The sequence below is a fragment of the Panicum hallii genome, chromosome 8 (assembly GCF_002211085.1).
Source record: "Panicum hallii strain FIL2 chromosome 8, PHallii_v3.1, whole genome shotgun sequence".
In the NCBI taxonomy this organism is placed as follows: Eukaryota; Viridiplantae; Streptophyta; class Magnoliopsida; order Poales; family Poaceae; genus Panicum; species Panicum hallii.
The window spans coordinates 42,963,467-42,986,786 of record NC_038049.1 but is presented as its reverse complement, the minus strand read 5'-3'; the positions used below and the strand labels follow the sequence as shown (position 1 = coordinate 42,986,786).

The 23,320-nt window shown below is 47.7% G+C and overlaps 3 protein-coding genes across 3 annotated transcripts; 1 reads left to right on the top strand and 2 right to left on the bottom strand.

Moving 5' to 3' along the window:
- Positions 1-1,427: 1,427 nt before the first annotated feature.
- LOC112902711 (laccase-19-like) lies at positions 1,428-3,995 on the bottom strand. The gene is made up of 3 exons (XM_025971878.1): positions 3,820-3,995; positions 1,910-3,419; positions 1,428-1,804 (listed from the first exon to the last, which is right to left on the bottom strand). Exons 1-3 carry the CDS (start codon positions 3,916-3,918, stop codon positions 1,650-1,652), a joined length of 1,764 nt encoding a protein of 587 aa, XP_025827663.1. The 5' UTR covers positions 3,919-3,995; the 3' UTR covers positions 1,428-1,649.
- An 8,500-nt stretch (positions 3,996-12,495) lies between these two features.
- Positions 12,496-15,315, bottom strand: LOC112903110 (laccase-15-like). Its single transcript, XM_025972325.1, has 5 exons — positions 15,179-15,315; positions 14,673-14,920; positions 14,441-14,551; positions 13,344-14,339; positions 12,496-12,856 (listed from the first exon to the last, which is right to left on the bottom strand). The coding sequence occupies exons 1-5, from the start codon at positions 15,313-15,315 to the stop codon at positions 12,717-12,719; spliced, it is 1,632 nt and encodes a 543-aa protein (XP_025828110.1). The 3' UTR covers positions 12,496-12,716.
- A 3,219-nt stretch (positions 15,316-18,534) lies between these two features.
- On the top strand, positions 18,535-21,547 carry LOC112902866 (laccase-15-like). The gene is made up of 6 exons (XM_025972050.1): positions 18,535-18,653; positions 18,762-18,913; positions 19,178-19,425; positions 19,538-19,657; positions 19,739-20,773; positions 21,258-21,547. The coding sequence occupies exons 2-6, from the start codon at positions 18,777-18,779 to the stop codon at positions 21,458-21,460; spliced, it is 1,743 nt and encodes a 580-aa protein (XP_025827835.1). The 5' UTR covers positions 18,535-18,653; positions 18,762-18,776; the 3' UTR covers positions 21,461-21,547.
- The last annotated feature ends 1,773 nt before the right edge of the window (positions 21,548-23,320 follow it).

The window sequence follows — 23,320 nt, the reverse complement described above, 5'->3', positions numbered from 1 at the left end:
GTTACCGTACGTGTTAATTAGTTTAGTCCCATGCAACCGTGTTTAGCCCCCGACAGTTAGCGTTGTGTTTCGGCAGTCTCGGCTGGCAAAGACCTCTTCTTCTTTTTTATGGTAGCAAAGACCTCTTCTAGTCTTCTCACCAGCACCTACCAACCAAACATAACCGGCCGGCGGCAGCCAAACGCTGACTCTCTCTCTCTCTAGATCTGCCTGCCAGTCATGACATCCCTATGACAGTGTGACACCGTATGATACCGGATGTCGATCTGGATTCGAGTGCTGCTTCAACGAGGACGCTCGAAAGATATTTTCATTCCGAACTTGATGCGCAACCGCAAGATCCTATGCTATGTATTTTTTATTCGGAGCTATTTTGACCTGTTTTTCTACAGTGGACATGATGCATACACAAGTCAAGACGCATGGCAGCTGGTAGTTAATTTTTACGACAGTGCATTTTGACCTTTCTTTTTTCTGGGGTGGAAATTGCTTATCTGCATGTGGTAGGATCTTGCTACCTTTGTTTGAGTTCAGATTGATGCCCTGCAGGTTGGATCAGGTCTTGATGCAAGTGTTGAACCTCTTATAAAAAAAAAACAGATTGAACCTTCCATGTAGGCACCAATTGCATGTAAAGTGTATCCACAAATCCCAAGAATAAGCACACAGTCCATGGCATCAAAGGTAGACATGAGTCTTAGTCACATAGCAATTAGAAAATTGTGGTATTACCATAAAAGATGATAAAAAAACATCTTAGTTAAATCTAGGATCCTTGTAACGATCATCTATACTAGATTGCCGACCATGCCCTATATTTCTCCGTTGTCTCGGTCACAGAATACGTACAATCGCAGCATAGAGCAAAAACTCAACATCTTACAAAGATCCTCGCAGAAGAGGGCACATAAGCCATCATTCAATCCCCAGAAGAGGGCAGAGATGCTCACAATTGTTTTTCTCCTATCTTCTTACATTACATATACACGGCATGTTTCCTGAAAATTCAGAGTGTGACCCTGCACTTGTTTGGTTGTGATTTTTAATTTCTATTGGTGTACAAAGCATGTAGCATATAGTTTAGTAAATAATATGCATAAATTAGTTTCTTCAAAAAAGGATGGTATCAAGATATGCTCTTCACTGCACATTTTCCGTTATTGGGCTTTGATCTTAATTCTGGAGAAGATGTATTGGGCTGTAACGTAGCTGGGCTCCAATTTTCAGTGTTGTTAACCGGCTAGTTTTTTTTTGTCGTCAAGTCAAATTTTAGAGATAGCTAAATCTTTCTTGTTTTTCTTTTTGATCCGGTTTCCATAGGCCACTTGTTTTTTTTTGAGTTGATTGTTACTATCAAAGTTTCGGCCCATGGACACTCATGGCTTTACTTTCCATCATGGGTTTTGCAACCACAATCCATAGAATTCTTACAATTCCTAAACTCTTATTTTCCTCATAACTTGAATTATAATGGTTCCGACTTACGCATTGACATACACCATAAATATAAAAAAATTACATCTCTTGCAATAAGAATTACAGCAGATAGATGCGATGAAGGATGGTAATGCCTTCATCTTTATTCGTTACGTTGAATAAATAAAAATAAAAGTTCCGGACCCAATTCCACCACCCATCTTATTCAGAACTTAAGGCTTACTGAAACCATTGGTGCCGCATCTCTGGAAGTCCGCCGGCGGTGGTGGCAGGCTCGTCTCAGGCGTCGGCCCATCCTCCACGATGAACGCCGTCGCCATGCCCATGACGATGTGGAACTCAAAGTGGCAGTGCAGGTACCACATCCCTGTTCATTCATCAAGATCGATTCAAACACAGATTAGACAACCGGTATAATTCTTCCGAAGCAAATTCTATCTTGTATCTAGCATTGAGTATTGAGGTGACATACCTGGATTATCAGTGACGAAGCGAATTGCAACCCAGCCTACTCTTGGCACATGCACAGTGTTCCTGAGCTGAGGGTTGTAGTAGTTGAACTTCTTGACGTCCTTCTTGGGATCGAAGTTGCCGAGCCCCTGCGCGAGCACGAAGAAGTCGAACCCATGGAGGTGCATTGGGTTGGGGTCGCTCTGCAGCAGCGCCGTGCTCTGGAACACGATCTCCACCGACGTGTTGTACTTGAACCGCCGGAGCCTGATCGCCTTGGGCGCCGGCTCGAGCACCTCCTCCAGCGGCCCCGTCGGGACCAGGTCCATGTCGGTGTAGTTGTACGGGCGCGGCGGGTTGTCCGGGAAGTCCTCCGTGTACACGCCCTCGCCGTTGCCGTCGTAGTAGCGCTCCAGCAGCGACGCCGCGGTCTGGTGGTGGAAGGAGACGTTGTTCATGGTGGCCACCGTGATGCTCTCATTGCTGCGGCGGAGCTTGCAGTCCTTCTTGCCGTCGCGGCAGATGGAGCCGAGCCCGAGCGTGATGAAGAGGCGCTCGTCGACGTGCATCGGCACGCGGTGGCGCCCCGGGTAGGCGAGCCCGGTGAAGTTGCCGCGGAAGTAGTAAGACGGCATGGTGTCGTGCTGGCCGGGCATGAGGGGCGCCGGCACGGGCAGGCCGTTGTTGTCGCCGCGCACGCCGGCGTAGCGGACGAGGCCGCGGGAGCTGAGCGCGCGGATCTGCAGGTCCGGCGGCGGCGGCTGGTTGGCGACCGCGGTCATGTGGTAGTGCCCCGGCGGCGCGTCAGCGACCATGAGCACGTCCATGGTCTCGCCCGGCGCGATGGTCACCATGTCCGTCCGGAACGGCGTCAGGTAGTTGGCGTCGGCGCCGACCACCGTGAACGTGTGCCCGGCCACCTTGAAGAAGTACTCGGAGAAGAGCGCGGCGTTGATGAACCGCAGCAGGTAGCTCTTGCCGCGCTCCACATCGAGCACGAAGCTCTCCTCGGGCACGCCGGAGCAGTTGCTGAGGTCGCCGAGCTTCCCGTTGATGGTGGCCGACAGCGGGTCGTCCTCGAAGTTGCCGTCCAGGTTCCTCCGGTCGAGCTCGACGAGGTCGAGTGTCCACCACTCGCCGATGACGATGGGCACGTCCCGGGCGGGTGTTGGGAACGGGTACCTGCCGTCCTTGGGGCGGACGACGATGGCGCCATGGATGGATGCGCGGAGGCAGGTGACATGGGCGTGCCACCACAGCGTGCCGACCTGCCCGGAGACGTCGAAGCGGTAGGTGCGGTTGCCGCCGGGAGCGACGGGGCACTCAGTGACGTACCCGGCGCCGTCGGCCCAGCAGTTCCGGAGCTGCCGGATGCCGTGCCAGTGGATGGTGACGCCGTGCGGCAGCTGGTTGACGAGGTGGACGATCACCGTGTCGCCGTCGGTGACGTCGAGCTGCGGGCCAGGGAGCTGCCCGTTCACCACGTAGACCTTGGTCGTGTTGCACAGGTGCGTCATGTTCATCTCATGGACCTGTTTGACCATTGGGAGACAGCAAGATTACAAACTCTGGCAGCTGATGAGTCAGCAGTTCAACACGAGGTAGCACAGAATTTCTGCCATCACGATAGATTAGTTTGTAGTTTTTTTGTGTGTTTAATCACGATTTGAGGTAGCTTAAACTTATGGAGCAAGCAAGCCTATAGGACAGAGTGTGGAAACTTGTAGCATCGCCAAGCTACACCAAGCTTGTATAAAGAAGTATCATGATATCCTCGAGAGGTTTAGCCAAGCCTTCACCACCTCCATTTATGTTTGTGATAAAAAACATTTTAAGCCTAATAACATTTTTGCCTTAGTAAGGTCCCTTGTGACATCACACTAAATAGAAGCTCAAAATATATACATAACCAGTGTAAATATCTTTACTTACAACAAAGGTGTGCTCGACGACGGCCGCCTCGCCGACGGCGGCCATGGCGACAATGGCCATGCAGAGAATGGACGCCGCCATGGAGAGTTGCTTCCCCATGGCTTCCAAGCTAGAATTAGCAGCTGGGTTTGCTATAACCTTCCTTGCTAAGCCGCTTGGTTAACCTTGTTTTCGGAGAGGTGATGCTTGCTTCTGCTGGGACTGTCACATACCCTATATATACTGGCGAGATGGAACACCTGAGCCACACGGGCGGACTAAACACTCGAAATGAAACGACGACTAGTGTCAAAAATTGGACTAAAGTCGACCAAATGGAGGCCTGTTCTCACCAACCAAAACATCACTATTTTGGCAGACGCCGTACAACACAAGGTGTTTGGTTTGGCATCAACTCTAATGCTAGCAATAGCAGCCAAGTGTTAACCTTTGTCTGTGTTCAGATTGCTGTAAAGTAGCATGAATGGATGATCCTGTTAATTTTGACATTGGTAAGCTGATCAAGTATATTGCTATTTATTTTCTGCACGCCGAGTTTGTGCCGCGTACGTAGCTGCGTGACATGAAACACGAACTTAAAAGTAGACTAATTCAGCACTAGTCATACTTCGAAATTTTGAACATGAGATGAAATCTTCCTTCTTGCAAAGAATATCGTGTGTGGTTAAAGTCAATTTGATATACAGGTCATGCATTTCCTTCCAATTCGAATTCAGCAGAAGAGAGATGCGTGGCGTTGCTCAGATGGATGCGAAAACCAGGCGCTACCAGATGAGCATGAACAAATTGATCACCTCCTGAAACAGTCAAAGTTATGAACAAAGTGTGGAATTATTTAGCCGTTGTGGCAAGTTATTATGTATAATACATCTTGCGACGGACGCAAAGACCAGGTGCTACCAGATTAGCGTGCACAAACTGTAAGCTACGACTCACAAGTTATGTCCAGGCCAACAACGGAAATTCTTGTTAGTTGACTTGTCTGTGTCTTGTTTCACATGTTTCAACACCATCTGTCACTTCAGTTTTGACTACTGTAGCAAGAACTCAAACGTTTTTTTTCTACTACAAGCAGCCATGCACAATATAAATATGTACAAGCTGTGGATGTGAAATTCAGTAAGTTATATATACGTTCTTTCGTCGATAAGTAGATTTTATTTTTGCGAGAAATTTCGGTTACAGTGTTGTCGAGTATGGCGAGGTGAGAACAAGGACGGTTGAAAAAGCAGGTAGAGGCCTCAATTCAACGGCGGCAGAGAGCAAGATTAGCCAGAGCAGAGAGCAAGATTGTTTGGACAAAGTGCAAACGTTAGGTGGAGAAGAAGCTCCAATGCAAGTACAGATGTCTTTTCTGAACTTTTGACCATGTTGAAATGTTGACATTTGACAGGATAGGAACGAATGAACCTCGTGCAGGTAGACTTGTCTGAGCAGCAAATTGGGAAAAGCAACTAGTTTCTTTTAGTAAAATTTATGGGTGGTACATGAATTAGGGAATGTCATTCGGTCCCCAAACTTTAAAAATGCACATCAAAACCCATTGGACCTGACATGTGGGTCCCGCTTGTCAGCCCTTACTCTCTTCCTCCTCCTCCCATTTCTTCTCCTCTTCCCCTCCAGCGACGGCCTCCCTCTCCCATCTCTTCTCCTCATCCCCTCCAGCGACGGCGCTGTACTTGGGGTTCGCCGCCTCCCTCTGCTCATCGACCATCCACTGCCTCCTTCCTGCGCACCGGCGCGTGCCCTGCTAATGGCCGGCGGCTGTCCATCGTTACCTCGATCAGCAGAAGAACGGGACGACATCGTCCGAGGCTGTGGGCGAGAAGCACGCCCTACCTCGTGCTCCAGCAGCGCCTCGTCCTCAACCTCGGCCTCCGCGGAGCAGCGCTTGGCAAAGCGGCCCTTGATGTAGCGGCCACCAGACCATCCACGGCCTCACGCTCGGGATGCTCGCCGCGGCGCCGGCGGCCAAGCAGCAGGCTGCTGCAAAGGACGTGATGGCACCGGCGGCGGCGGCGGCGCCTGCAGCCTGCTACCAGCCACCCATGCCACGTCTGTGGGCTCGGCTTCGAGATGGGGCAGGCGGTCGGCGGGCACAAGCAGCGACACCGCGAGAAGGCCGCCGCCTCCCCTGGGCCTGGTCTCTTTCTCTCTCTCCCCACAATGGAGATCGAGCTCCCCACGACAGAGCAAACCCGGTCGGCGGCGGCAGCCAGGCCCGGGGAGCGAGAGGAGCGGACGGCCCCGACGGCCCGCGCGAGTGGTGCGAACAGCGGTGGGTCCACGCGGGAGGGACGGCGGCGGCGGCCGGGCTTGGGAGTGGGAGGACCGGAGGAGCAAATGGCCGCGACGGCCCCGCGTGCATTGGGTGGATCAAACGGCGGCGGTCTCGGGAGGGAGGGACGGCGGCGGCCTGGCTCAGGCGTACGATGGCCTTGCGCGGGCAGCCGGCCATGGTTGCGAGCCGACGGGAGATCAAGCGCCACCCACCGGCGGGAGATCGAGGCAACTGGGAGAGAGAGAAAGAGGGAGGAAGAAGGAAGGTTGGCCTGACATGTGGGGCCCATATAGCAGGTCTACGTCATCGTACATGTAGTTTAAAATGGATTATGGAGATTTGGATCTCACGTGAACTGTAACATTCCATGTTTTGCCTTAGGGTATTTAGTTAGCAAAAATTATGAATTTCAAAAACTTTTTGCTGATTATCTTGATTTAAATTTGTTATTGGATTTTACTTGCTTGGAATTTCCCTTTTGCTACTTTAAATGTGTGGGATTTGAATTTGAATAGACCACTCAAATTCAAATCCAAACCCTACCCTCTAAAACCCCTCATGGGCCACCGGCCCACCGACCAACGCTGCTCCCGGCCCAGCTGACCTTCTTCCCTCTCCCCTTTTCCCTTCGTTCCCCGCGAGCCACCGGCCCAGCACCCCGGCCCAGCCCAGCTTCGCGATCTGTCGCGACGCCTCGCCTTCCTTCCACCGGGGGCAGCTGGCGGGTCCCACCCGTCAACTTTCCCCTTCCTCCCGATCGCCCGCGACCCCGGCTCTCTCCCGCTCGCTCGCCTCCGCCGTGTCGCCCCGCTCCGCGACAGAGGCTTCCAACCGCCCGCCTCCCTTTTCCTCTTTCCTCCCGCCGCGGCCCCGCTCCCTCGCGTCATCTGCCAGCCGCGCGCGCCTGTCTCCGCTCCGCGACAGCACAGCGCAACCGCCGCATGCGCCCTTTCCCCCGCACCCCGACCTCCCGCGCCGCGAGCCCTAACCCTAGCCGCGCTCCCTCCGCACCGCGATGCCGCCACGCGTCCCGGCGCGGACGCCAAAAAGCCTCGGCCGCAGCCGCACTCGAGCCCCGGCGCCGCGTATAAGAACCCCCACGGCCGCCGCCCAAAACCCTAGCCACCCGCGCCCCTGTTTCCCTTCCGCCGTCGCCGCACCCGAGAAAGAGAGAGAAGGAGGAGGAGGACCCGGAGCCGAGCGAGGAGGACGCCACCGATGCCACCACCGGAGCTCCACCAGGCCGGTGCCTCGTACGATGACATCAACGCCGCAGCCCTTCCTGCACGGCCCCGACCCGCCGGCCTCGCCTCTCCGCAGCCCCGAGCGCCCTCTTCTCCAGCCCCGCCGGTGAGCCACACCACCGCCGTCCTTTCCTTGACCCCCCTGCTGCCGGCGTGGCACCGAGCGCCGCCGATGAACCGTCCGTAGTGGACCCTAGTGCCCTACCCTTGTCTTGTGCAGGAGCCCGACGCACCGCCTTCGCACCCCGCAGCCGCCGTCGCCTTCACCGTGCCGCGCGCATGCACGCCCCGCACTGACCAAACGGCCATGCCCGCCTTCCTTCTGGCCGCACCCCAGCCCTGCCTGCCCCACGGCCTTGCCGTGCGCATCCACCCCCGCGACGCGGCCGCGACATCGCGTTCGCGTCACGGCCAAGTCGTTGAGGCTTTCCCCCGAACACCCTCCGGGCGCTCACCCCCGCACGCGCTCACGTCGCCCACACGCACACGCGCGCACCCGTCTGCCGCACCGGATCCGAACCCCGCCGCACCAGATCCCGCCGAGACCGCCACGTGGGACCGCCCTGTCAGCGTGAAGGGGAAGAGCAGAAGCCGCCGGGCCGCGAGGAGGAGAAGGCGAAGTGGCGAGCCCAGCCCACGGGGAAAAAAGCCGGCCTGCGAAGGATCTAAGCCGAGCCAGCCTGCACGCCCAGCCAGCCCACTGCCGGAGCCGGCCTGCTGAGCCGCAGGCCGAGCTGAACCACGAGCCGAGCCGAGCCTTGTTGGGCCAACCGAGCCGGCCCAACTGATTTGAGCCCAGAACCAAGCCGAGCCCTTTTTCCTTTTTCTTTTCCCGGCCTGACCCGAGGGCCCACCTGTCAGCCTCAGGGCGAGGCTGACCCGTGGAGCCTGTTGACCGTGGACCCACCTCGACCGTTGACCGGTCAACGCTGACGTCAGCAGGGCCCACTGCTGACGTCAGCAGACCCGGACCCCCCTGATGACGTCATGCGGACGTCAGCATGCCACGTGGCACGCCCTGGTGCTGCCACGTGTCACTGTTTAATGATTTTCTTTTCTGAAATTCATTTATTAATTTTAGAAATAGGTTTTTCCTTAGAAAATTCATAATAAATCAACCGGACCTCCGAAAATTATGAAACTAGTTCCATAATTCTTCTAAAATCATGAACCACCCGTTAGAGTAGGCATTGTGGTGATTTGGATCTTATTTGTAGCGTTTTGTGCATATTTGCACTTTGGTCCCTACTCTTACTCGTATTTACGAATAGGACCCGACCACGAGGAGTTGACCGACGGCCAGGACTACCCGGAGGCCTAGGAGGACTTCGAAGAGACGCCAGGTTCACGCCCATCTACGATTTGAATTCCTATTAGGCATTGCTTGTAGATGTGCTATCGCTATATGTATATCGAGATGAACCTGCATGGCCCATTTTATGTACCTTGCTCCTTGCCAACCTATCTTACTTGTTTATTATATGAAATGCCTTGTAAATCCTTGAATGTGAATGTGTGGGAAACGTGTGGATAGTCTTAGTGTGTGTGAAGTGGTACTCTTCAGGAGTTGGTGACTAGGGTTTAGCCGGGAGTGGGCAAGCTAACTCGATTGTGGATCGAGGGCTTGGGGTGTGTATCTTGGCACACCCTACGGAGTACCTGTGGCGGGTACAACTTTGGTTACGAGCTTGAGGTGTTAGAGGCACCCGTTAAGGGTGCAGTTGCGGACCACCGTGGTGGATACGCTTTTGACGAAGATGCCCGCTTCGGCAGTTAAGGACCGGGTGAGAGTAACGATGATCTGTGGGAATCTGTTAAGTGTGCACACCACTTACCCATTATGAGGGTGGGCCCGGTCCGGGGTTAGCAAGCGCGGTACCAAGCCGGTAGGAGGATCGAGTATCGGTGCAGGGGAAGGAGGTGCTGACCTCATGTTCCCCGAGACGCATGGGAGGCTTCACAGTCCCGGGGCGACCTCCCGTGGGAGGATGCGCCCAAGACCCGGGAAAGCCGGATGGTGCCGTGGCTCCTAATTCCGTTTCAGTAGACCGGTGTTTCGTATACTAGTCGGCTGATCTCCGGCTAGTGTCGATTCGAGTGGGTCCAGGTGTACAACCCCTGCAGGGTGAAAACTATACGTATAGCCGCGTCCTCGGTTATGGACATCCCTACTCCTCTATTGCTCTTATTAGTTAGTGTTACTCATGATTTCTACCTCCCTCTAGAATAACTTCCTGCCAGGGGGCAGTTGAGATGCGAGGAGAGGGAGTTCTCGCATCGACTTGGTGGTTTTGGAAGGTGTGTGTTGACCGGGAGTCCGGGATGCCGGAAGGGCTCGAGTCGGGAATGAAAGGAGATGTGTACACTTATATATATATATATATATATATATATATTGCATGCATAGGGAAACCCCCAGCTTTACCTCTTGAATTCTGTTATACCCGTAGTATAGACCACGATAAAGCTTGCATTCAGATGGTGACGTGAACCTATCCCATTCCTTGGGGATAGCCTGGTACGATGCAGGATCCGATCCGGAGTTCGACCCCAACGACGACGGATGGTACGACTGAGGCCCGAGCTACGCTCAAGTCGCCTGTGGAGGAGGTTCCCGAAGATGACGAACGGCTGAAGACCTAACTACCGTTTTACGCCTTCTGCTTGTTCGACCTAGCCGAGAGGCTTGTAATAAATTCCGTACTACAGATCCTTTGGATTTATGTAATAATTAAACCCGTGTTTGACCTTTTAATGAGTATGACTGTGATATTATGCCTGAAATGAGTTCTGTATGTGATAGCGCTTGATCCAGGGACTATCACGATGATACAGGGAGTCGGATTCCTCGATTCGGGAATCCGGTTCGTTTCATGAACAGATTAGCAAGTTTAGGGACTTCGATGTGTATTTTCATAGTTTGGATACCTGAATGACACTCGGTTCATGTACCGCCCGTGAATTTTACTTTTTTTTTTACCATATCCGTGCATACAACTTATCATTTGTTCACGAAAAGAAGATGCATACAACTTAGATACTACCGCAAGACATCTTACCATTACTAATTGGAGGCTCCTTTTGAATCCTGCACGTGAAGCCACCTAGGATTTTAGGTGGACACTCTAAGAAAATAGAGAAATCCTAAAAATTCTCATAAAAATTAGAAACACCCGGCCATCAATCACACGACTTTAATCGTAATAATCATTGGATCTGTTATCTTTTCTAATAAATTACCCACCTCTACCATTATGAAAATAAAAAAAAATCTAAAGTAACCCCCTAATCTTCGTGTAAATTATCCACCTATGCCACTATAAAAATAATGCAAATAACCCCCTAAATCTGAATCTAAATTATATAATTATAACAAAATATTAAAGTGCACCAATATTAAATTCTAAATTACTATTTCTATCATTATTAATATATTATTTATATAAAAATACTACCCGCGGTATGTGTCACCATGTATTCAGATATGATGAAAAAGATAAGAATACCAATTCACAAACAAATGCTTCAATTAAATATATATCAAACACATATGGAGGTATGATGCAAAATAAAATTAATTGCAACTAGATAATGATAAATATGTATTTTAGAGTATGTGTTAGAATATTGAATAGATGAAAGATGGTGTGAGATAGATAATTATAATTATTAGCTATAAGCCTTATTTTTATATTAGTTCTAATTTGCCTTCGCGGGAGCAAAAGTTGATAGGGTAGTCGTTAGAATCTAACGGGAAACTACTTCGGAGAGGTCTCTTTCCTTAGCAAGAGATCCCATGTGAGAATCGCTAGATGATGGCCGACGGCAGAGTGGAACGTGCGCGGTTTTCCTTCTCGTTTCTTCATTCATTTCTTATGCCACCAAGCAAATTCTATTGAGGAGCCAACTCTTTTCCCATTTAGGTAGCTGCCTCCTTCCCGGCATCTATTACAAGTAGTTTATGCTACTTGAAATAATCGCGTAGCATGTCTCCTCTCTCGGAACATTTTCTTCCACTGCTAGAGTACTTTTTGCTGTTTTGTAGAACATTCGTATGTATCTACTGTTGCAACATCAGTTTCACCGGAAAAATTAAGCGGAAAATGTTCCAATAGAAGAGAAAAAAATGTTCAACCAAAACGGTAAGTGAAAAATGTTCTGAGATGGAAAACAATATTCCACCGGTGGGAAACCCATTAGAAACGTCGTGATTCCCCATTGCCGGATTTCATAATATTGACCTGCCTTCCATGGATTTCTGTCTTCCTCTCTGGTGCCTAGTTCCGCCCTGCACGATCTTGCCTCCGTGCCACCGCCTTTCTCGTGTGAAGTACGCTAAGATATTAATCCCAATGTAGCATCAGGCGAGTGCAATGGGTCAAAGTAACAGAGGGGCATTTGTGTTCTTATCCCTACTTTGTAATCTTACCCTTGTTTAATTTTATGATTTTACCTTTTACTATTCACAAGTCAATGCGATTTTAGCCATAGTCAATAGTCAAAATAGGGTTACATCCGTAAATGCCAAGGGAAAAATCGCATTAACTCATAAAAAATAAAGCGCAGAATCATAAAAATAAAAAACAAAGGCAAATTCATATATAGTTGCACTTCAAAGTAAGGGCTAGAACACCAAAATAAGGGCAGGAACCTTCTTCCAGATTTGAAATATTTTTTTAAAATTTTTTTGAATATTTTACGCTTTGGTACCGGTTGGTAACCGGTAATAAAGGTACTTTTATATCGGATCATGCAACCGGTACTGATGACCGAGACTTTTAGTCTCGGTTGCTTAGTACGGGTTGCGAAACCAGTACTAACGAGCCTTATAACCCGATAGTGATAGCCCATTCTCTAGTAGTGATCTTACATAGAAATTTAAAACTCTTATAAAGGCTAAAAACCTTTTTTTTTGCAAAGAGCATTGTAATAATCCTGATCAAAGGTAATTGCTTGGTGATTTCAATCAGCCCAGTCCCTGCAAGGTTTGCATAAGTAAGGATATATATATAATGTCCAAACGTCATGTGGACAGTCTTGTGTTCCTAAGATCACCCTTTTACCGATAAGAGAGCACTTAAAGCGTGGCCATATCACAACTATAACATGTGTCCGATATAAAGGATCTTGAAATACAGATGTTGACGAGTGAATACCGTACAAACATACAAACTAAATGTATATGTATTAGCAGACAACCTCCTGATTAACATTATTTAGACCAGCTATATATTTTTGATATTTCATATCAAAATACATGGTCATTATTTGTTTTCTGGCTTCTTTGAAAGCTAGTGCTTGGAGCCACCTTTTAGACTGCATCCATGAATAATACTACAATTTCCTTGGATATGGTAGAATTCATGTCATCCTTAGATATGGCCACATGATGGAAAACCCGCAGGTGGTGCCGGGAGGGATGTGCCGGCAGTTAACCCATCCTCTACGATGAACAAGGCTACCATGCCCATCGACAGATGAAACCCAAAATGGCAATGCATGTACCATATCCCTGCATACCATTACAGACCAAGTATTAGATACTGGGGATGCTGCTTCAAAGCTAGCAACAGAAAGTACGACGCACATCTAAACAAATCTACAGATTAAATGAAATGCAATAGCTTCAAATTCAACGGAAATTCAACATTAAATAATTTTCTTCGAAAGAGTTGTTAATATCGTCAAAGCTCAACCCTTGAAAATTTTAGACTTCATCAGGAGCAAATTGTTATTTCTTTTGGAAAAACTATTGGACTTATGGTAGTTATATTCATTAGAGCTATAGACTAATAATTACCAATATTTTCTTCGACATGATTTCCTTCTTCAAAATTGGCAGCTACGATGCTGAAACAAGTGTTCATGAGTCTAGCCGTGTTATTTGCGTGTGACAACGAGCTTATTATAGGATAATTTTTTTCCTAGAAATACCAGCTAATTAAAGGAACGAGTTTTCAAGTCACACAAGTAATACTCTAAGTCCTATATGTACGCACCTGGGTTATCCGCGACGAAGCGGATAGCGACCCACCCAAGCCTTGGGACATGCACGGTGTTCCTGATGGCTGGATTCACAAGGTTGTACCTTGCCACATCCCTCGCTGCATCATAGTTTCCTTCCCCCTGAGCGAGCACGAACACATCATGCCCGTGTAGGTGCATCGGGTTCGACTCACTCTGCAGCAGCGCGGTACCCTGGAACACCACCTCCACCACCGTGCCTTGGCGGAAACGTCGTGCAAGTGTCGCCTTCGATGTCGGCTCCAGCTTCGCCTCCTTGGGTCCTTGTGGGATGAGGGCTGGGTCGGTGTAGTTGAACACCCTCGGGGCCTTGTCCGGGAGTGCTTGCAGCATGCCCATGCGGTTGGTGTTGTGGTAGTGTAGCTCCAGTAGTGGCGTGGCTACCGACGGATGCTCGAAGGAGATGTTGTTCATGGTCGCCACCGTAATGGTCTCGTTACTCTGGCTCCTCTTGCAGGACTGTCCTCGCCGGCAGATGGTGCCCAGACCGAGTGTGATGAACAAGCTCTCATCAACTTGTGTCGGTACCGGTGTACGCTGAGGATGGCGTAGTAAGCTGGTCAGGTTGCGATGGAAGTGGAATGATGCTCTCAGGTCATCCTGGTCAGGCATCTCAGGTGACACTGGAATATCACTGGGGGGTGCTTGTACTCCGCGGTACTGCACCATTCCTCTTGTGATCAATACCGGGCTCTGCGGGTCTGGCTTTGGCGACTGGTTGGGCAGGGCTACCAGATAGTATCTGCCGGGAGCTGCGTCGGCGACCACAAGGGCATCCATCGTCTCGCCAGGTGCAATGGCGATGACGTCTGTGGTGTAGGGGCTAACATAGTTGGCGTCTGCGGCAACCACCGTGAACTTGTGGCCGGCGATCTTTAGGTAGTACTCGGCAAAGAGCGCGGCGTTGATTATTCGTAGCAGGTAGGTTTTGCCGGGTTCCACATCCAGCATGTATCCATCTTCAATGGAACCTGCAGATTTCAATTCAAGCGCAGTGAACATGGAGTGTCTTTCGACATGGTTACATACTGATACGGAGTTATATCCAAAGTAATTGACTGATTACCGGAGCAGTTGTAGAGATCTCCAAGCTTTCCATTTATCGTCGATGCACTGAAGTAAACATCGACGCCGTGCGCTATTGCCCAATCTGCCTGTGCAAGGTCCATCTGCCACCACTCACCTGCCATTACCAAGAACACAATAACAAGAGTTCAGCCAGAAGCATATAGTAGCATCATGCCTGCTAGGTACTTCTACAACAGTGCCGAATTCAAAAAAAAAGTTCAGCTTTCATATAGAACCTATAATGATGGGGATCTCCTTGTGAGGCTTTGGAAATGGATACGAGCTGGCCCCGCGTCTTGGCCGGATGACTATGGCGCCATGCACGGTTGCCCGGAGGAAGGCAACGTGAGCATGCCACCACAGTGTTCCTTCCTGCCCAGCAACGTTAAACCTGTACGTGAAGTTGTGGTTCGGTTGAATTGGGCACTGGGTGATCATTGGCACCCCGTCTGCCCAACAGTTGAGCCGCTGCTTCACGCCATGCCTGCATCGCAAAACATAGAGGAAAAGATTCAGATCGAAAATAAAGATGAAACTAGATTTTCCATTTCTCAAGTGCCAGAAATTAACCTATTTTTCAATCCTATCTTAGGCAGTGGATCAACGCTGAAGTATTTTTCAAGCACTTACACACTGACCAGATCATTCAAAAGCGGTGAAAGTTATGTACTGTTTTCTGCCATGGCGAAAAGTGTGTTGCTAGGTTGTTTTTATTTGTGACAACCAAAGGATTGGCAGTTACCAGTGGATTGTTAAGTTGTAGGGTGACATGTTGACCACATGAACGGTCACCGAATCTCCCTCTGTGACCTCTATTGCCGGCCCTGGGAACTGCCCGTTCACCAAAGTGACCAGCGTCTCATTGCACAAGTGCGACATTTTCACCTGGCTCACCTACATACATGCATGTTCCAACAAATCAAGCATGCAAATGTACATCTTCAGTACCTTGCCCAAATTTAGTACTGGTTCTGATCAATGACAAGCCGAAATGTTAGATTAGTGGAGATAAAACCATGGATGCTCATCATGCTTACAACAAAGGTGTGTTCGACGACGGCGGCCATGGCCGCTGGTGGAATAATGGCATTGAGGAAGAAGACAGCAGCAGCGGCGATTGCGACGGACATGCCTGGCAAACTCCAGCACTTCATTGTTTGCCAGTTTGTCTGGTTTGTTCTGCAGTGCACTTCTATGCAGTACTACATACATGTCTATATATAGTACTTCTCGGTAGGTATAAGTGGTCAAATAGCGGCTGTGTTTGGAAAACTACTGAAGTAATAATAAATGTCTGCCGTGACTTTGTAGTTGTTTCCAGCGTTGACGAAGATCTTGTAACCCTACCAAACCAGGATTTTTTTTCTTCTTATTTTAGCATGCAAACAAGCTAATGCTAGGTTGGCAGACGCCGTACAACACAAGGAGTTGCATGTTTGGATTGGCATATCCTCACTAGGTGTGATTTCAGATTGATGCATACGCAATGTTGGATTAGATTATTGCAAAGGTAGAATCAATTGATGGTCATTTTAATTTTGACATGTAATAACCTGGTCAAGTATAATGTTGTTTGCTGCACACCGAGCTTGTGCCGAATATTCAGCTGCATGACAGATAATGGAAACTTAATTGTATACTGATTCAGTCAGCACTGCTCATGCTTTCAAAATTTTTAAATTGCAATGAAATTAATCTTCCTTGCAAAAAACCGGCGCTAGAAATGAACATTTATAGAACCGATTACATAGCCCTAAAGCCCGGGCCTAGAAACACTTTTTGACCGGCCCTGGAAATGCTTTCTGGCATAGTGTTACAGAAAGCAGCTCAATCCCACAGCGGAGTATGGTTTTTATTGAACTGAAAACTGATAGGCACTGTACTGAATCCACCATCTTCTCGACTGCACTTTCTCTGAATTTGAATTCAGCAGAAGAGATGCATGGCGTTGCTCAGACGTGCGACCGATGCAAAGATCAGGTGCTACCAGTTGAGCTAGAACAAACTATAAATTAATCGCATTCTAAAACAGACAGATGTGTAACTATTTTAGCAGCTGTGACAATATATATAATCAGAGCTTATTTCAAATGTTTCAACAACATTACAACACCCGCCAGTTGAGTTTTGACTCTACAACTCAAACGAACTCTGTTTTCCATCACGAGCCACATGCTCAATATAATCAGAGCTGTTACCTCCTGTGGATTTAAACTTGAGTACGTATTGGTATTTGCTCAGTAACTGTTTCTTTGCAAGAAATCAAGGCCGATTACGGGTAAGAACAAGATCTAATGGAAAGCAGATAGAGATCTCAATACAGCAGCGGCAGAGAGCAAAATTAGTCAGAACTATGGGTAAATCCAATGTAAAGCATGAGTGGCTAATTAAATTTTTGATATACAGGTATATTACAGAAAAGCTGTTGAATTCTGGATGGAGTGTGTTTTTCTTGGTACTGAGAGCTGATATGAACTGTACTGAATCCCATCTTCTCGATGGTACTTTCTCGGAATTTCAACATTCATGGCGTTGTTCATGTAAGACGGATTCAGAGACCAATTGCTACCAGTTGAGATTTCACAACTATAAACTAATTACATGCTAAAATGGCATATGTGGAGTTGTTTTAATCGTTGTGACAAGCTATAAGTCGTAACTTGTTTCACACATTTTTCAAGTTCCAATCACGTCTGCCTTTTTGAGTTTTGACTACTCTACCACTCAAACTTGAACACGTGTTTTCCGCTACAAGCCATGCACGATACAATCTGAGATTTTACCAGTTGTGGATTCAAAATCCAGTAAGTATGGTATTTCCTCAGTATCTGTTTCTTTGCCAGAAATCTAGGTTATGAGTATGATGAGGTCAGAACAAGGTATGCTGGAAAGCAGATAGAGATATCAAATACAGCGGCGGTAGAGGGCTAAGTTAGTCAGAATTGTGGATAAACCCAATGTAAAACTAGGTAAACGCTTTCAGAGGTCAGCGTAGTGAGCTCCCTAATTCGGCCGTTACTGCAGGCGTGCGATTACAAGAGAGCTAAATTAGTCAGAAATGCAGATAATTCCAATATAAACTAGGTAATCACTTTTGGAGGTCCGGGTCCTGTGGGCGTGCGATACAAGAATTTCACCTACATGGGTGAAGATTGATTGGATCATAAGGAACTTTGTAGAAAATATTAATATCATATATATACTTTTTGGACAAAAAACTAGCATGATGTGAAGGAACTCCGATCCAAGTTGATCAGATATCTTTTTTTAATTTTCACCATGTTGAAATGTTGACAGGGCAGGACGCGGACAAACCACGGGCAGGTAGACTTGGCTCAGCAGGAAACTGGGAGAGGTAAACTAGCTTTTACCACACCCATGCAGCGAGCATACACACAAAATTTTAACCTTGTCAGCTGTTCATGAAAAGAAGATGCATAGAATTTGCCTCCTCAGCGAGCATACACACAAAATTTTGCGTAGCATTTGACAACCATGCTGCCTGGCAAATATGGTCTATGGACTCCTGTAATAAGCCTGCTTAGCCCAGCCAGCCAAGCTGTTCCAGACATGTATGCATGGTTTCTTTTTTTGGGTCCTATAAAACAAGATAAGATCGAACCGGCAGTAAATACATGATGTTTAGGGCACGCTAATTAATCCTAGAATCAACTAATTTATTACTTTAACTGTTTAAAACAAGATCTATGACCAAGAAAACTTCAAGTGGTACTGATCAGATCCGATCTGTTTCCGATATATATGTGATCGATTTTTGTAGTAACCATGCTGATGGAGCTGTTTGTTTAAATCAAGTTTGTGGACAAGCATCATGTGGTAGTGATCAAAACGAGTTGAAGATACCATGTGGCTGTTGTGGTATGCACAAAATTAGGACGATGATGTGGGTTGGTAGGGTGACACACACACTTAATGCTGTGTGATCTCCGTCAACGCTCAGGCACAATCTTCTATCTAAAACGCATCCACGATGTGGCCACTTGCCTAAAACGCATCCACAATGGCGTATAGATCACAACTTCATTGTAGGATATATCATCGCTGAGGAAACCGGCCAGATTACCATGTTGGGAACTATGAAGAGCAGGGGTGTCCCAGTGGTGCCTGCAGTGGCCGCCGCCGCGGCCATCATCTTGTTCGTCTTCACAGCAGGTCAGCCAGCGGCCACGGCCGCCATTGTCGAACACACCTTCATTGTAAGCATGCCGAAGTTCCATGTCGTCTTTGATCAACTTATTAAGGCACCGAAGAGTATGTTTGCAAGCTTTATATGTTGGGATATATATGCATGCATATATATGTAGGTAAGCCAGGTGAATATGACGCGCTCGTGCAAGGAGACGCTGGTGACCGTGGTGAACGGGCAGCTCCCGGGGCCGGCGATTGAGGTCACTGAGGGAGACTCGTTGTCCGTTCATGTCGTCAACAAGTCACCCTACAATATCACAATCCATTGGTAATGAAATAAGTGCCTTAATAATAAATCTTTCATTTGTTCTAAGCATAAAGCTAGGCATCCTACCAATTACAGCTGTGTAAAATTTTCACCACCTTGTCTAAGAACAATATACAAACTTTCACTACTTGCTGAACAGGTCAGTACTCTGTCCAGTCCTTGAACTATAGGGTCGACCATGTGGCTGGTTTTCGGCACTTGAGAGAAAGATCATTTCAATCTTAACTTCATAGTCCTTCCTTTCTTATTTTGTTCTTCGATCAGGCATGGAGTAAAGCAGCGGCTCAGCTGTTGGGCTGACGGAGTGCCGATGATCACCCAATGCCCCATCCGGCCGAACCACAACTTCACCTATCGATTCGACGTGGCCGGGCAGGAAGGCACACTATGGTGGCACGCTCACGTCGGATGCTTCCGGGCAACCCTCCACGGCGCCCTCATCATCCGGCCGAGACATGGAGCGAGCTCATACCCATTCCCAAAGCCGCATGTGGAGATCCCCATGATCATAGGTTCGTGAATTGTATGACATTTCTTGACAGCAGGGCATAGTTTTTCAAGTCAGCAGAGGTACACACCATGCTCTGAACTGAACTGTTGGATTGTTGTGCTCGTTGACACCAGGGGAGTGGTGGGACATGGATCTTGTACAGTTGGAGAGGAACATGGTGGATGGTGACTTTCGTGATAACCCAACTGCAATGACAATAAACGGCCAGCTTGGAGATCCCTTCAACTGCTCTGGTACTTCATACCTTTTATTTGACAACGAAAGTCATTATTCCTTCTTTACTAATTGATCATTGGAGTGCTTCAACTATGAAGGGATTGTAAAAGATGGCTTCGTGCTGGACGTGGAGGCTGGAATGACCTACCTGCTACGGCTAATCAACGCTGCGCTCTTCACCGAATTCTACCTCAAGATCGCCGGACACAAGTTCACGGTGGTGGCCTCCGACGCCAACTACGTCAACCCCTACACCAGAGACACCATTGCGATTGCACCCGGCGAGACGATGGACGTGCTGGTGGTTGCCGACGCGCCCCCTGGCAAGTACTTCATGGTTGCCGTAGCGCTACAGACGCCGAAGCCTGACCAGCAGATTCCGTTCTTCATGACGAGTGGCATGGTGCAGTACAGGAGCGGACACAGCCACAACAATGGCACCACAGGCCACCACAATGTAGCCCCGGTGGTGCCTGAGCTGCCTGACCAGCACGACACCATCACCACCTATTACTTCCACGGCAACCTGACCAGCCTACGGCATCCACGGCGACCGCAGGTGCCGGTGCACGCTGACGAGTACTTTTTCATCACACTTAGTGATGGTTCTATCTGCCGGCATGGTCGTCAGTCCTGCAAGAGGAGTGGTAGCAACGAGTCTATCCTCGTGGCGGCCATGAACAACGTCTCCTTCCAGCTCCCTGCATCGGTGGCGGCGCCACTGCTGGAGGCACACTACTACCACCGCAACAACACGGCTTCCATCGGTGGCGTGGATCTGTACATGCTGCCTAACTCGCCGCCGAGGGTGTTCAACTTCACCGACCTCTCGCTGGTCCCGTCAGGACCCAAGGAGGCGCAGCTGGAGGCGACGAAAAAGAGGATGGTCGGACGGCGGTTCCGGCATGGCACGGCAGTGGAGGTGGTGTTTCAGAACACGGCATTGATGCATACCGACTCCCACCCGATGCACCTACACGGGCACGATGTGTTCGTGCTCGCCCAGGACCACGGCATCTACGACCCGGCCAAGGACGTGGCAAAGTACAACCTTGTGGATCCACCAGTGAAGAACACCGTGGTTGTCCCCAGGCTTGGGTGGGTCGCCCTTCGGTTCGTCGCCGACAACCCAGGTACCTACACATATGTGCTGCTTCAGACTATGGTCAAGCATTTTCTCATGGACAGGTTATTAGATAACATAAAGGCATGCAAAATGTAAACGTCATAAATTTATGAAACGGAAGGTACGTGTAGATCACTATGCACTTGAGACACGTCTGCATCTGCTAACTCGGACTTATTAGAACCACAGGTTGTCAAATTCAGCACGCACCAAGATCCTAGCTAACCAACTGATGATCTTGCCGATAACGTCTGTCAATGCAAAACCTTAGAAATTCAATTCAAACATGAAATTTTCACTTGTGTTCTGATCAGCGCAACTTGAAATGTTATCCTTTTTCAGTTTTTCATGATGAATTCAGGACATATTGAAAAGGATTTAAATTTCTAGTTAATCTGCAGCTTTATTTGTTTATGTTTTAACGTTCATTAGAGTCTCCATGGTGGTGTTAAAAGTTTGAGAGATCTTATGTATTCTCTTTTATGCTACAGGAGTGTGGTACGTGCATTGTCACTTTGACTTTCATATGACCATGGGCATGGCTGCTGTGTTCATCGTAGACGATGGACCTACGGTGGCTTCAATTCTTCCTCCACCACCTGATGATCTTCCAAATTGTAACCATGGCGATAGTCATGCGTCTAATGAATTATTATACCCCCATGAAGGAAAAGGTAGTGTCTTGCAAAGTTAAAAAAATATATAGTACTATAAAATATGGTGTATTCAAATGATTGGCATAGCCCAACTGATCTGACGGATTGCATTAACCATTAGCTTATTAACAGTACAGTACAATGATTATGCATGCACTAGCCTATCAACCCGTGCTCCCGCACAGGCTAATTAGAATTAATATAAACTAAGACTTATAACTAATAATTATAATTATCTATCTCACGTTCTCTTTCATCTATTAAATATTCTAGCACATACTCTAAAATACATATTTATTATTATCTAGTTGCAATGGATTTCATTTTGCATCACATCCCCATGTGTGTTTGATATATATTTAATTAAACCATTGATTTGTTTGTGAGTTATTATTCTTATCTCTCCCATCATACATGAATACATGGTGACACATATTGTGGGTAGTATTTTTATATAAATAATAACATAAATAATATATTAATAATGATAGAAATAGTAATTTAGAATTCTGTATTGGTGCACTTTAATATTTTGTTATAATTATATAATTTAGATTCAGATTTAGGGGTTATTTTAACTTTTAATAATGATATAATTGGATAATTTATATACAAATGTAGGGGGTTATTTGCATTATTTTTTTAGTGGCATAGGTGGGTAATTTACACGAAGATTAGGGGTTTACTTTGGATTATTTTATAAAAGCAGTGGTGGGTAATTTAGATATACGTTTAGGGGGTTACTTTAGTCTATTTTCATAATAGCAGAGGTGGGTAATTTATTAGGAAAGATAACAGATCCAATGACTATTATGATTACACTTGTTGGGATTGAAGGCCAGATATTTCTGATTTTTGTAAGAATTTCTAAGATTTCTCTATATTTTAGAGTGTCCAATTAGGATTCTAAGTGGCTTCACGTGGAGGCTTCAAAAGGAGCATGCAATTAGTAATAGTAAGATAAGGCTGGAACTGGAAGGAAAAAGAAAGAGACAACAATAATGCTAGTAAATCAGCACGGTGCACTACTTCATAATGCAGATTACCTGCTGAACTAGTGGACAGTAGAACACAAATGCCATAAAAAATGCAGATTATATTACATCAACGGAATGACAGAACTATGATTCATGTCCAGCTACCATGGCACATTGTAATAACACATTTATCTATTCACGTCAATGCTAACACATGTTTCATCAGATCAAAAGGTAATAACACACTAAGAATTGAATCTCATCACATCTATGAACAATAATGTACATTGTAAACAAGTGCTCACCGAACAATCAATCCCAAATGGTTCATCGTCGTCCTCAGCATCGGTTTGCTCTAGATGTATTTCACTCCCTTCAGCTCGGGTAGCGCTTCCACTCCCTTTATAGCTCCATCATTAGCTCGAGGGGTTCGGGCACTCCTTGAGGCAGATTCGGAACCTCCACGCGCCTCTCTGGTACGTGCTCCAGCCGTAGGAGCACGGGACGGCGCCACGGACTTCCCCGCTGCATCTCCAACGGAGCGCGCAACCGCCGCCATGGCCATTAACAGATTTGCTGCCACGACGACTGCCGGAGCTTTGGTTTCCACCGGCAACCTCTGCACCAACCTCGGGCGATTCAAGAATTTCTTGGTACACAGATAAGTAGGGGAATTCAGCCCCCTGCGAGTTGAGGTGGAAGGACCATGCCCGTAGCCTTATTTAAACAGAGATGCCATCTATCGCTTCTTGATGCTTGCATGTGTATTAGCAATTAAGAGTGATCTATTTAATAAGATAATAATATCATTGGTCGATCTTGCAACAGCATCTACGTAAGTACGTATACTTACTCTAGTTTGCCAATAAGATAAGATACTGCATCTCTACCACCAGCAGCTCTGCCTGCTGTGTCCATGGC